This window comes from Genypterus blacodes, unplaced genomic scaffold (genome assembly GCF_046128005.1).
Source record: "Genypterus blacodes isolate CSIRO-AG114 ecotype Tasmania unplaced genomic scaffold, CSIRO-AGI_Gbla_v1 ptg000120l_1, whole genome shotgun sequence".
In the NCBI taxonomy this organism is placed as follows: Eukaryota; Metazoa; Chordata; class Actinopteri; order Ophidiiformes; family Ophidiidae; genus Genypterus; species Genypterus blacodes.
The window spans coordinates 2,454,462-2,469,006 of record NW_027466923.1 but is presented as its reverse complement, the minus strand read 5'-3'; the positions used below and the strand labels follow the sequence as shown (position 1 = coordinate 2,469,006).

The following is a 14,545-nucleotide window of genomic DNA, read 5'->3' as shown; positions in this document are numbered from 1 at the left end:
AGACGGGAAAAGCCAAAAAGGAAAAACACCAGTGACGTCTGCATGCCCGTGGAGTCTGAGGGGGGGAAAGATGGAGACACAGTTGAGTAAGTCATGTGTATGCTACAGTGGTGATTTTCCCATCATGAAACATTCTGGGTGACAAAAGGGAAAGGAAATCTTGACGGTTTTGATGCCGGATGTCTGTGATTCTGTGAGAGGCAGAATAGAACATTTTTGTCATCGAGTGTGAGCACAGCAGGAAAAGATGGAGACTCGAAATACAAAACTCATCTCTGTTGATCGTGTTTACCTCAAGGCATTGCACATTTTGATGACACACACATGGTGACTCAAGGAAAGAGGAAGGACAGATCACAACAACAACATATGATTATGATCAGCTATCATCAAAAAAACAGAACATTTGTGCATCTTATACTCACCCTGACTTTATCAATGGACTTGCACAGTTTCAACTCTGAATTTAGAAGTACTATTGTCTCCCCAAAGGTTTAAACACACATCCAGTTCAGGTTCAATAGGACATGAGTGCATTTCCCCTGTGCCCTCTGTCCCTGACCTTGCAAATAACTCATCTCTAAAATTACAAATGCTACAAACGCCACCCGCCCGCTCAAAGGTTAACATAATAATATATAAAAATGTAACAACCGCTCCCAGGGATGTTAGAAAGCTACCTGCTGGTGTCCAAAACACCTGTAGATGTTGCGTGTTAACAATCACCTGGCTTCTGTTCATGACCTTCAGTGTGGAACGCCGCTGTTGGAAGTGAAGCGGGGGAATGTCGGGTGGAAGTATTTTGGACTTATCGATGCAGTAAAGGCGGTTTCACCCACCTTCCCTCTCGACTCGAGGGCAGACACCATTATATAATACCGAGGAGATGGAAATGATCACATGCAGCATCTTCAGTCTGTGACATGGACAATAACGCTGAGTCATCAAACTCTCTCCCTTTAAATGCTTTTATGGTGGGCGCTGACTTTTCCTTCCTGTTATTCCCGTTATTCTTCACCTGGAGAGCAGCCATCATGTTTATTCAGCCACTGCAAGTTATGCAACGTCTGTGCAAGGTTTATGTGTGTGTAGAGCTCAATATTTGATGTCTAATCTTACCGTTGTTGTGACTAGTTGTCTGTATTCTTATGAAATGACCTCATTTGTTGTTTTTCCAAAATTATGAGATCTAAATAAGTCTGATCTGTTCTGTTGGTGAGACGCATTTGTGTGAAAGTCCAGATTTAGTGGTGAAGGTGACAAGGTGGACACGGTTTGTATCTGTTCCCGTGTGTTTCTTCATCGTGGTCTTCATCTGAAGGTGCGGAGGAGGAGGAAGAGGAGCACCTTGAGCTTTCAGATGAGTCTGCGTCACTTCCAGAGTTGTCCGAGTCATCAGATTCATCATCGTCGTCGCTGCTGCTGCTCTGCTCTGCCTTTTGATCTAATTGGAGAGGACACAATGGAAGCATGACACTGTGTTTGGATTGTGTGTGTGTGTCTGTGTGTGCCAAGGTTCTTCTTGTTAAGACTGCTCCTCCTCTTTACAAGCTAAACTTCCAGTCGTTCAGTCAAAGTGTTGGAGAAGTCAAAAGTGCAAATTCTCACTTCTGAACATGTTGGTTGCTTCTTCCTTTCTAAAAGCTGAAACTAAAGCTAAACAGATAGAAATGCTAATGTGTGTTGGAGAAACAAACACTCACCATCCATCACTTTCTTTCGGATCAGTGGGAGGAACTCTGCAGCTTCTGGGTTCTCCGGCTCATAGATGACAACTGGAAGGAGCAGAGAGCGTCACCGCTGACTGACCTCACCGCTGACCGACTCATTGATTGACAGACATACCGGTGATTAATGCCAAACACTTACTCATCTGACACAGTTTGTGGGCCAGCGGGAAGTCTCTGTCCATCACAGCTCTGAGGAACTGAAACATAACAGTCCTGCGTGAGCTTTAATTACCTCCAGGTGAGTGTATTCCAGACAATAAGGGGAAACTTTGGCTGCCAGGTTGACAGCAGTGCAGCTAAACATCAGCAGGCACAACACATCAGCGGGACGGTATCGCTGTAGCAACGGACTGTAACAGACTTTGACTGGGGCTAATTAAAAATAATGGGCTGTGTGGGAAGCCACAGGTGAACCATAAGGTTTGTGCTCTGTGGGTGTTAAGTATCTTCATCATCTTCAATATTGGCTCTTTCCACCCCGGAATGTGTATGAATTGCATTTTTGTGACCCTGAATAGATCGGTGTAGAGTTTGTGATTATGAACCCGTGCAAGAAGAGTCACATCCATATAAACCAATAAGAAGTTGTTGTGGAGTCGATGTGAAGTGTTGGTAATCTTAACTGATCATAGAAATAACTTGAATTTGACATAAATCCATCATAAAAAAAAGTCTCAATCACCTCCATCATCAGCTCAACCGGAGCCTTCAAGTCTTCCTCCTCAACATCTTCGTCTCCTTCTTCTGTCTCCTCCTCCTCTCCATTCAGCTCACGTGGGGGGAGGGGTTTGCCTGATGGAGGAGCATGTGCGGTTCCCCCTGACAAGCAAAATCATCATCATCATCATCATCATCATCATCAGCACAGCCGGTTCCATCCCTCATGCAGATACACTGACTCATAGTGTCTCACCTGTGTGTGAGTGTCTGGGTTCTTCTGTACGGGAGTTTGTCTTCACTGCGGCTGAACCAACGTGTTCTTCATCCCTGAAATCAGGATAGGAACTCAAGGCTGAATCTGAGGGATGTTTCAGTGTTTCCTTGAGTGTACATGAACTATTCGTACTGACCTTGGTGTTACACTGATGGATTCTTCTGATTCACTGTCTAGAGGGAAACCACAGACATACAGTAAGTTAATTAAGTCAGGACACATCAGGGAATTCAAATCATTTACTGCATAGAATGACTTGCTGCCCAAATTAGAATGATGACAAGTGTCCCCTGCTTCTTCTCCTAGTAGTGGGGCTGCTGTTAATCATGTGGACCTGATGCAGATTTCAGTGAAAGCATGTGGTAGGATAACAGATACGAGTGTGACATGTGGTCAGACTTTAAGGATAAACGCTTTTCTCTCAAACTTTCCCATATATTACTTACTGAATTCGATTAACAAGAATAATGGATTTGGGTGTGGAGTAATACCAGTGAGCAAACGTACATTAGAAACCCGTTCTTACCTTTTGAATAAAGAACCTCAGCTCTTACAGATCCAGACTGTGGAGTCTTCTGGAAGGAAATTACAAGTTGAATACAAGTTTAAAACGGTGTGGTTGTCGTTATCATCAAATACAGCCAAACTGAGTTAATTGGTCATGGGAAGCAGTATAAAGGAAGTCTCTATGTGCATGTCCAACCCTCAGCTTCATGGTCATAAGGGCTGGGTCTTCAATTTAACATTTAAGAGTGCGATTGCAGTTTCAAGTTGCTTCTGGAGACTGTAGGGGCTCAAACAATCAGGAAGGAGCTCGAAGGAGGACTGAAAGGAGCCAGCTGAAGTGGTTTGGCACCTTGAGATCTCGCTGAATGGGTTACCAAATGCCTAAAGGCCTCTGTGCAAAATTAGGGGGCCTCAAATTTGCAAACTAAAGCCTAAACTCGTAGGTGTTTTGGTAAATAGCTCTCCACATGACCAATACATTGAAACTGTGGAAGAGTCGCTCTTTTTTATAGCTTCTCAGATCCTCACCTGTCCAGAATGAGGTTGTGGACAACGAGGAAGTCTCTTTCTGGGTACAAAGACAAGACACAGGATGAGCCAAACAACTGAATTCTGACTTCTTTTAGCCGAGATGGGTCGTTTCTTACCTTGGGTTATGAATGATGGTCTTTTTCTCCTCAGTTTCTTCTATAACATGACAATATCATGTTGTTAGTGATTGACAGAGGAAGAAGCTGGAACTTGTGCTTCGTACACTGATGTCTAAGTCTAAATCACTTCTCTTACCATTTGATTTGTGGATCTCAGCTTGAGCAGAGGTCACTTTTGATGTTGGCTTCACAGGAAATAATGAACAAATTGGAACACATGCAGTTTTAATGGGACACGTGTAGCAGCAGTCGCACAACAGTTATGGACAAAAATGTGTAAAGTGACAATAATCTCTAAAGGTATAAAGGGAGCAACAAAAATAATTTTTAAAGTAGCTTTACATACATATTGAACATACATACTGCTTGTATTCATGCATTTCTCTGATTTCTTGCTCACATTTACAGTTATTCAGGAGTCCAGTATTAGTTTACTTTAATTTGACTATAGTTTATAGTGTTCTTACCTGCGCAAGCTCAAACGATTTCCCCGAACAGTCCAGCCTGGAGAGGAAGATTCAGAAGTGGAATCATTTAAGACTTTGACTCATGACTTCGTTAAAATGCCGGTAAAAAAAAATTCATGTCTTGACGTACAATGTCCTCATTAAAATAACAATACAGGAAGAAATATCTAGAAAAGTAGCTACAAGCCTCCTACAACCTATTCCAATACATTATTATTATTATTATTATTTTAACATTATATAAGGTGTAAAGTATTTATGTTACGTATTTTACTTTGGCTAGCTTATTTGCTTTATCATGTTTTGTGAATGTATTCTTACCGACGCTGTTTTTTGCTCACCTGCTCATTTGGAAGAATGAAAATTACTTCACTTTGTACTGTTTTTAAATACTTTTATGGCAATATAATAGAAAACAAAACTAAGTCAGGAGCTCAAACGAGCGCTGCAACGCAACACGGAAGTAAGCTGTACTGTTTCCACAGCAACGGGGAAGGTGCGTTTAAGTGCTGCCGGAAAAGGGATTCACGACAGACAGACAGGCAGGCACACACACTGACAGAGAGACGGATAGGCTTCTTTCTGTGTCTGTCCACCTACCATGTCAGCCATATTTCATTCTATAAGTAGCTGTAACTGCTACATTAGCTTTGCATACATCAAAGTAGTGTGTGTATGTGTGTTAGATGTTCATTAGGTTAACAGAAAAATGTGTCGGCACAGTCACGTTTTGGGGTCTCAGCTTCAATTATGGGGTCCATCAACCCCATAACATTAACCATTTGTTTAAGCTTAATGCTGTGGTTCTTAATTCTGGTCCTTGTGGGCCATACTACTATGTACGTTCAATCTCTCCCTTCTCTCCCCACACTAGATTTGCTGAATCAAGTGTCTTCATTGATCAAGAGAGCTTGATTGGTCAAAGTCACCCCATTTTCCCAATCATGTGGGATTGAGTGTTCATATCTTTTTGGAGTTTGAAGTGCTGTATAGGACGATTAGGCTGTTTTGGAATGTTTAAAGGCATTCAGAGGCTGAGAAGGAGGCAGAGAACCATTTCACACACACTCACACACACACCAATGCCAATTAGGCAGTGCAATGAGGTTGCTCGGACTGAGTGCTCCCTTGGGATCCTACCATCATGCCGCTGAACCGTGTGTGTTGAAGTGCAAATGGGCACATTTGCACAAATTTGTGCTACATGTGTGTATTTCTATGGGTGTCAGAAGGCAATGTTCCTCATGAGAAAGAAAACAATTCCTTTATTTCCAACAGTAGCACAAACCAAAGAAAAGAAGTAGCTGATGAAATCCACTATCTGCAATGCAACATTATCCTGTAAATACGAAATGTTAACACAATCTGTGATGCATTGCTGCAAACTTTGGCTGTGCATATCCACTATTGCTGTAGTGATTAAACATTGGAGTTGGTTGAAAAAACCCTTTGCACCTACTGAACAGATGTGAGGGGGTAGCTTGGGCTTGCATGGTATGGTATGGTATGGTATGGTATGGTATGGTATGGTATGGTATGGTATGGTATGGTTAAACTTGAGCTGCCTTGAGTGTGAAGGTGATTGCTCTACACAGTATAACACCTGGCACACACCAGGGGAATCTAGTTCCGTCGTGCACAGACAGTTTCAGGAACTGTATTATGGCTTCTTTTCACCAGTGGGAAATCAGTTGCTGGTGCAGCACCCCTGAATGCCAGTTGTGTCCCAACCAAGCAGGAGAGAGTGTTACCAGGACTACATGCTGGAGCGTGAGTGTCTTACGCCTGTATTTTTTTTATGAATACATGATCTTCCTAATCTGATAAAGTTCCCCTGTTTTGGTCCATCGAATAAGAGCCAATGTGAAACAGCAAACATGTACATGAACATGATGGAGCATGATCAATTGTTTTAAAGGTCTCATCCACACACACACACACACACACACACACACGCACGCGCGCACACACACTCAACAACAGATGGACAGATAGAGCTCTGAGATCCTTAACAAACCACACATACACACATGCACACACACACCTGCCATAGAGGCTTGATAGGAAAATATATTCCACACAGACCACATGATAACAGAATCATTTCACACTCCACTGATGCTCTCTGCTGCATCTTTGTGTACGTGTATGTGTGTGAGCACCTGAATACACATCTATTACGGTGCTGCTGGGCTGAGTCTGCACTGTCTACGCCTTGAAAGACTCTGTTTCTATTTGATGAGGCCCGGGGCCATTTTGACAGCAAGCAGGAAAGATGACATGAAGACACAGCACAATGTGTTCCTTTGATGGAACGGCATGGAACATACTGTTCCCATAGTAACATCATTAAAGAGGCTCGGCATTAACAAAATGAACCAATATCATGCTGTCATAATGACTTCATCTGTGGGCATGGATGTGGGTGTGTGCCTATTTGGCGTGTGGACGTGCGCCACATCAGCGTTGGTGTCCTCGGGCACACGTGTTTATGAAGCATCTGTGCAGGTCTATCAGTGTGATGTGGTGTATGACGATCCGTCCTCACGCCTCACAGCCTCTGGCAGGCTGAAAGCTAATCATAAATGCAAATTACAATCAGAGGAGCAGATCGGAGCTGGAGAGGATAATTGCTCCATTATGGCCGTGTGTGTGAGCAGGCGTGTGTGTCGATGGATGGATGTGACTTATTTGTGTAACAATGAGAGAGAGAGAGAGAGAGAGAGAGAGAGAGAGAGAGAGAGGGGTTTGGGGGGCGGGATGTGGGGGTAAGAGGAGAATTTCCCAAACCTGAGACACTTATTGTACGTCACAAGCAGACTCCATAATGGGATGAGTGATGGTGTTCACTTCTATAGTGTACAAGAGCCAAGTAAAAGAGTACCTGTGGGTTAGGGTGCCAGAGTGCTTGGTGAGTGAAGGCAGGGATTGGAAGCTGGAACCTAACTTAATCCAATTCCAGGCCAAATATGAAGGTATACTCTCAACAAAAACAGCAACAACCTGTGTTTGACTCTTCTTCAAGGTGCCACAGTATATTCCATCTAGCTATTCTCTGTACTAGTTGTACTCAAATACAAGCCTACTTCGTGTGCTTTGCGTTGTTTGCGTCGTGTTTGAGGAAGAGGATGTGTGACGAGATCTATCTCTACCACCAGTCACCATCTAGAAATATATTTAACTCTGGATTAATTGGTATTTTAGTTCAGATTTTGCTTCTGGAGTCCACCTACAGTACATATGGACTATATGGGCTCAATACCTGCTTATCTTTTGCCCTTTTCACCTCAATTTATCATTGAACCACTGAAAAAAGATTGTAAGTGAGTGTGTTTGTGTATGCATGCATACGTTTACCTAGATGCCAGTTACTGTATTTGCCCTATTAAATTGCTCACTTGTTTGTGTCCTTGTTACATGAGCCAAAGGGTTTTTACTGCTAATATGAATATTATTACACATGCTTTGCTTTTAATGTGAAATCTATTGAAGTGTATGACTTCAGCCTCTGGGTACTGTGTGTGTGTGTGTGTGTGTGTGTGTGTGTGTGTGTGTGTGTGTGTGTGTGTGTGTGTGTGTGTGTGTGTGTGTGTGAGAGAGAGGGAGAGGGAGCTTTTGTGAATGTCATCATCATCATAATCATCATCATCGTCATCGTCATCCTTGGCTTTGTAAGCACTCTTTCACTTACTCCTTCCATTTTTCTGCCCCACAACTCATCGATGTAGCGGCTCCATCTGTCTCTCCTTCAGCCCATTTATCATTTCCTCACTCATCACCTCCTCTCTCTATATTTCTTCATTTTCTCTCTCACTCCATCTCTGTCTCCGCCGCTCTCATCATTCTTCCCATGGCTTTTCATTGCCTCTCTTCCTCTCTCAGTTCCATCCATCTGCTTCCCACTTTTATCCCAATCTGCTTAGAATTGTGTGACTCAGCCTGTAATGTCTGGGTGGTCACAGGTTAATTTGATCCATTTGTAGCCTGAATGCACGGAGGGACAAAGTTGACCAGAAGACTCAAGATGGTCTGTATATAAAGAAAATGTTTGTTTACCTGCATGCACCTCTGTTTGGACTTGCAAGTCTTTTTTCGATTATCTCAGGTCAAGTCTAATGTCAGCCGGTGTGTGACTCAGTAAAAAGTTATTAACCATGAAAAGACACACAACCAAAAGTCAAGTTTAGAGATGGTACAGGACAGTTCAATGCTTCATAAACCACATTTAAGCAATGCGGAGATCCATAATGCTGGTTTCATACCTTTAGGGAGAATTCTTTGATTCTTTTCAAAGTCGATGCTCTCTCGTCCTCTCTCTCTCCCCCCCCCTCTCTCTTTCTCTGCCAAACAATTCAAAAGTTTGACACCCACACTCTCTCACACACATTTTTTGAAAGTCATCATCAGTGTGTTTTCATCTCTTGCCTTTACAGAGCGACAGCACAGCCACCTCGACCACAGTGAGTGTGACCTCCAGGTACGACCCATCACAAGCTCTTCAGGAACAAAACCCGCCTGGAGGACTCTGTCGTGGCAGGCGATGACCTTCTTGCCATTCTTGATAAGCTGAACTCTCACACACTTCCCCGGTGGAGGAGTTTGGCATTTTCACCTCCACATTGACATTCTCAAGTGAGGCAGTGGACAGTGGTTGAGTGAAAGACAAAGACACCACATCCAAAACGAGATTCCACACTAACCAGGTCAGGATATATTTGTAAAATACTTATAAAAGATCAAATCCTAAATGTTTTCATACAATTGTTTTGTATTATTTTCTTTACAAGTGTCAGTTATGTTAATTGACAAGTGTATTTGTGGTGTGTGTGCAGGGAATAGGGATTTGTATTCCAGATTTAGCCGCCCGTATGTCCCACACTGACCTTGTGTCAGCGAACAATGTCGATGTCAAGGACAGTGTGTCTTATATCTCGCAATCTCCATCAAACACTGGGAGTCGGCAGCAGGTTGTGAGCAGATACGATGTCTTGTTTGGTCAAGCTTTTGAATTGTTTGGCCTCCCATATTGAAACAGCCTGTAAGGAGACAGCCACGTCTCCTGTAGAGCAGCTGGGTGATTATAAAGATTTATTTCTCGGCCGCTCTGCTGGCTCGACCGTGATTATGATACCATAACACAAGGTGCCATAAAGAAAATGCTGTCAGCTAAATGAAAAGTGGAACGCTGAAATGTGTCGCCATTATGTGATCAATCACACCTGTCAAACACTGAGCCCTCCATCAGGAACGCTGTCAGCTGTCAACCATTTCCTCATCTCCCTCGCCTTGACATTCTTTAATTTTGTGTCCTTTCTAATGTGTGTGTGTGTTTTGTGTGTGTGTCTGTGTATGTGTTTCTGGGTCATTTTGCCTCTTTTCCCAGGCGGCCACAAGTCTTCCACCTACAATACCTCATGTGAGCGCTGATAAGAGGTGAAGAATTACCAGACATGTTGGCCACATACTGGCTGAGATCACACACACACACACACACACACACAGCGGCCCCCTGTAATATTTCACGCGGAAGAAGAAAGGAGTGCATACATCATTCTGACAGAGTGAGAATGGAGAGAGACATCCCTCTGTTATCTCCACTCACACACACACTGTCAGAGATTTATAGTACAAGGGTTTAATGGCGCCCTCACACACCTCTCTCTCTCTCCCCCCCTGTAAGCGTCTACCTCTCTCTTCACTCACACAGACACACAAACACACATCCATCCATCATTCATTCTCACTCCCTGTTTTCCTCCTTCTCTCCATCCTTCCTGCTCGTCTGTCTCATTTCTCCCTTAACCACCATTTCCCCCTTCGTCTCCTTCTCATCAAACAGCTCCCGGTACCTCTTCCTCCCCTCGCATAATTGAAGGTACGGTAAATATAAAGATGTCAGTGTCTGGCTCAGTTAAAAGGAGGGAAAGAGGTTTCTGGTGATTCATCCCAGTAGGAAAGAGGCAGGCAGTGAGGCCGAGAGGACGGATGTGGAGAGAGTAAAAGCTGCATGTATGCACTTATGCGTGTTTATTAATAGTTTAATGTTCCCAATAAACTCCATGCTGACAGCCATACATGACACAGTAATGGGGAGTGGTTAAACCTTAAACACAGACCATTTACCCGTGAGATTTATAGAGCCACGCTCACCGCCACTGCACACAGCTGATCAATGTTTATTCCTTTTATCAGTGTTGGGGCTCATATCGTGGTCATACAGGCTCAGTGACATGACAGGGGAAACCACAAGCACTGGATAAGTGTAAATCCAAAAGTCAATCTTTCAATGGATCTGAAGTCGTTGGATAACATGAGTGTGATACAACCAAACAAAATATGCCTGCTGCAAATTCAGCCACTACAAAAGGTCCAAAACAAACCATGGATGTCAATGATGTTCCAACGATATATAGGTTGTAGATTTGAATTCATGTTCCTGTTGAGGCAATAATGTAGCTAAACACCATAAAAAGGTCGGCACAGAAACATCCACGCAAACTCTAATTATGCTGCATGTCATGTGATTCCATTCCATTCGTGGCTTGATTGCAGCACTTAGAAACGATCAGCCTGGTGAGCGTGTAAATGCAGTGAATGCTGCGTGAAAGCATCATCACATGTTTGGTTTATCACACCTGCTCACACCTGTGAACCCTGAGCTGGTCTGTTAAACCAGGGGGATCATGGATAACATCATTACGTGTGTCTCTGTGTGTGTGTGTGTGTTTGTGTGTGTGTGTGTGTGTGTGTGTGTGTGTGTGTGTGTGTGTGAGTGTGTGTGTGCACTTTGGTGGAGAGGGAGAGTACTTTGAAGTATGACTACACCCACTGCTGAATGCTGCTAAATAGAACTGGAAATGAACAATATTTTCCTCTTGACCTCCTTTTTTCAAAGCTTTATGTAATGGGGGGGGGGGGGGTCTGCTTGTGACGTACAATAAGTGTCAAACTGAAACATCACAGAGACCACCCAACAAACACCTAAACACTGTCTTCACACACCACTTCATCAGTGATGGGGATGAGAGGTTACTACAAGGTTAATGAAGTCAACCCCATCTCTCTCTCTCTCTCTCTCTCTCTCTCTCTCTCTCTCTCTCTCTCTCTCTCTCTCTCTCTCTTACTCGATAACATTAATAAAATATCAATACAGAGATTTGTCCTGAGGGACGACATCATCTAAACAGTAAGAGACTGAGTTTTAGGGTCTAATAACCGTCATTAATGACCATGATTGTGTGTGTATCTTTATGAGCCAGTGTGTGTGTGTGTGTGTGTGTGAGAGACCGAGCACACACTTCTCACTTCCATATCTGTGCTATCAGATGGTTGGAAAAATAATCGATTATCCCTTTCTTGTGTTACACTTTTTCATTTTCACCTGAATGTCAGGTTTTGTATGCAGGACAGGTTCACACTCCCTTACCCAAGTACACACACACACACAACACACACTACACACTCACACACACCCGCTCGCCCTTCAATACAACCCTATAATTTGCCAGATGCGGCGAATCACTGGTTACTATGGCAACTACAGCGGGTAGAGTTTTTCGCTTTCGCGATTTTGGTGACCATACTGCATACACACACACTTTGGGGCACACACTGGGATACACACTCATCATGTGATCATAAGCGAGGCTCTGAGTGGTGGAGGAGGATCGAAATCCAGCTCTGCAGCCGTCGATTTGGACTGGAGTGCTGGTGACAATGATGAGCGTTAGCAAATCATCCTTGAACGTGGGCAAAAAGGTTCCATTTTATGTTAACGTGGCAAATTTGCTTATCAGAGGAACACACACACACACACACACAAAGGCGGGTGAGGAAAGCGGATTCTCTTGGGGTAGAGGGCAGAATGAGGAGAATTGACACTAGAATCCATTGACAACTGCAGTGAGTCACAACCGAGCTGTACACACACACACACACACACACACACACACACACGTGCAGATGCTCTAATACAGTCTCCTGATGCAATCTCAAGAGCCAAAAGTGAACATTTTTGAATGAATCTTCATCAAACGCGGTGTGTAGTCTCAGATGTTTCACATTGTAATTACAGTTTGTGCCTTTGTAGAGTCACAACACTCAAAATGCTGTTTCCTCCAAAATAAACCTCCATTCATCAGCTACACTAAAAGCGAACTAGTGCTGAATTCATAAACGCAAGGCAGGGGATTATCCACACACACACACACACACACACACACACACACACCTCTACATCTGGTTGAAGCTGATAAGAGAAATTTTCCTCTCCTCAGGGAATTTAACACGAAGGAAACCACAAGGGAGGGAGATGTGACATAAAAGGGTGGGGGGGGGGGGGGGGGGTTCGAGTGAGGGGTGTGTGTGTGTGTTTGCTTTTGGGGGGGTGGTGACAATCCAAAATTGAAGGGTGTGTGTGTTTCTGCGTCATCCCTGCAGTTGCCTACAGTCATAGTAGGGCAGAGAAACAGTGGTTAGAAACAATGTGTGTGTGTGTGTGTGTGTGTGTGTGTGTGTGTGTGTGTGTGTGTGTGTGTGTGTGTGTGTGTGTGTGTGTGTGTCCCAGTTGCCTCAGGGTATCTGTGTGTTCTGTTCAGGCTGGTTTAGGGGAATGGCAGCTAATCCATAAACAGCATGTAGACACACACACACACACACACACACACACACACACTCCTGGATCGTACAGACAGTCAGTTTAGTGAAGATCTACAGGAGTCTGGATCTCATCAGATGTCATTCTTAAAGACTTATGGGGGTCAGAAATGTAGAGAAATGTCAGCTGGTAATGTTAAACTCATTCGATCCAATGGCAGCAATATGGAATTTCATTTTTTGTTTCATATGGTCTCACAAACGCTGTGCTCCTCCTTGATTTGCCCTTCAGGCAGCGTGGGAGGAGCTGAGATGAGAGGATGAGGGCGCAGGATTTTGTCTGAATTGTGCGTGGGCGTCTTACGTATGTCTGACGACTGCCAACCCAAGCGACGTCAGCTGACAAAACGCAATCCCTCCCTGCCTCCCCTTTGCTTCCTGTCAAGTTATGCAAATTTGGATTTAAGCTCTGGGTGCTTTAGAGCCGCAGCCAATCACAGCTTAACTCTATATCAGGAATTTACATAAATCTGCATGGCTAATGTTGTGTGCAAATTGAAGGAGTGACACTGTGACTTCACCCTCTCTGGGCGATAATAGAACACAACAACTGACCTTAAACTGAAAATGTAACGACCTGACCGATCCATTCATTTCCATTCAGACTGACTCAGTGGAAAACAAACTGCATTTGTTTGTGTAATTGCCCATGAGGGAGAGAGATGAGGAGGCAAAGAGATGGTGAGAAAGTGAGTGTGAGAGAGAAACAAGTGAATAAACAGAGGAGATGGATGAGTCTATTAAAGCGGAGGCTAATCCAAGCTATTAGGGAGCGGAGAGGGAGTGTGGAAGTAGAGGATACATACGTGCGGTCTAATGGCTCTAAATTCAGTCCTAAATGGACCAAAGGAGCGGTGGAGATGATTATAAATGTACCCGGGGGTGTGGCTGGAATTACCTTTACTCCTCCATGTTCCTCTTCTGTGATATTCAATCTGCTGCTGAAATGACTGATCAACTAATCAAAGCTGATTGGAAGCCCCCTTTCGAGACGATTTGGAGGAAGAAATGTGCAGATATACCCGATCACCATGCAGACATTACTGTTGACTGGGAGAATGTGTGTTATTTATTGTTAATTGTATTGCCTCCTCATTAGATTCCTCAAATGCAGTCGCTCCTCTTGGGGTCCATAAATACCCATTAGGAGGCAAAGCTAGATATTAACACTTCGATATTCTCTATATATGTACATAAAAGAACAAACAGGCAAAACAAATAAAATATAAAAGCCAATTAAAGCAATACAAACAAAGTAGGTTAATGATTTTCATAGGTTGATATTGATATCAGCTGATTTGTTGCATTTTACTGGTATTTGCTCTTATTTGCTCCTGCTCTTATTTCCTCTCTAAGCAACAGCATGTCAGCTGTTCTTATGAGTCATTACCTGAGAGTTAAGGTCAACTTCAAAGGTCTTGGCCAACTTAGATTTTCATTTGAGTTTCCAACATTTTGTCCAATCTCGCTAGATTCTCAATCACAGGGTGACCCTCTGCTTGAAACTCTTTTGGAGGTCTTCAGTGAGCAGGAGAGGGCCTTGATACAGGAATACTGCTGATGGGGCACAAACCCTGAGGTGGATGGACACTTCAGGGGACA

At 43.6% G+C, this 14,545-nt stretch overlaps 1 protein-coding gene across 1 annotated transcript; it reads right to left on the bottom strand.

Annotated features, from left to right (window-relative positions):
* Positions 1-276: 276 nt before the first annotated feature.
* On the bottom strand, positions 277-4,756 carry erich2 (glutamate-rich 2). Its single transcript, XM_076162327.1, has 12 exons — positions 4,630-4,756; positions 4,289-4,325; positions 3,958-4,006; positions 3,819-3,858; positions 3,700-3,739; positions 3,191-3,239; positions 2,801-2,837; positions 2,644-2,717; positions 2,413-2,549; positions 1,870-1,927; positions 1,704-1,775; positions 277-1,444 (listed from the first exon to the last, which is right to left on the bottom strand). Exons 1-12 carry the CDS (start codon positions 4,635-4,637, stop codon positions 1,245-1,247), a joined length of 801 nt encoding a protein of 266 aa, XP_076018442.1. The 5' UTR covers positions 4,638-4,756; the 3' UTR covers positions 277-1,244.
* Positions 4,757-14,545: the final 9,789 nt, after the last annotated feature.

Excerpts from the sequence above, each read along its gene's own strand:
- erich2 (XM_076162327.1), bottom strand. Across the intron at positions 4,007-4,288 it reads AATCGTTTGAGCTTGCGCAG|CCAACATCAAAAGTGACCTC; the intron begins GTAAGAACACTA and ends TTTCCTGTGAAG. Across the intron at positions 1,776-1,869 it reads CCACAAACTGTGTCAGATGA|TTGTCATCTATGAGCCGGAG; the intron begins GTAAGTGTTTGG and ends TGCTCCTTCCAG.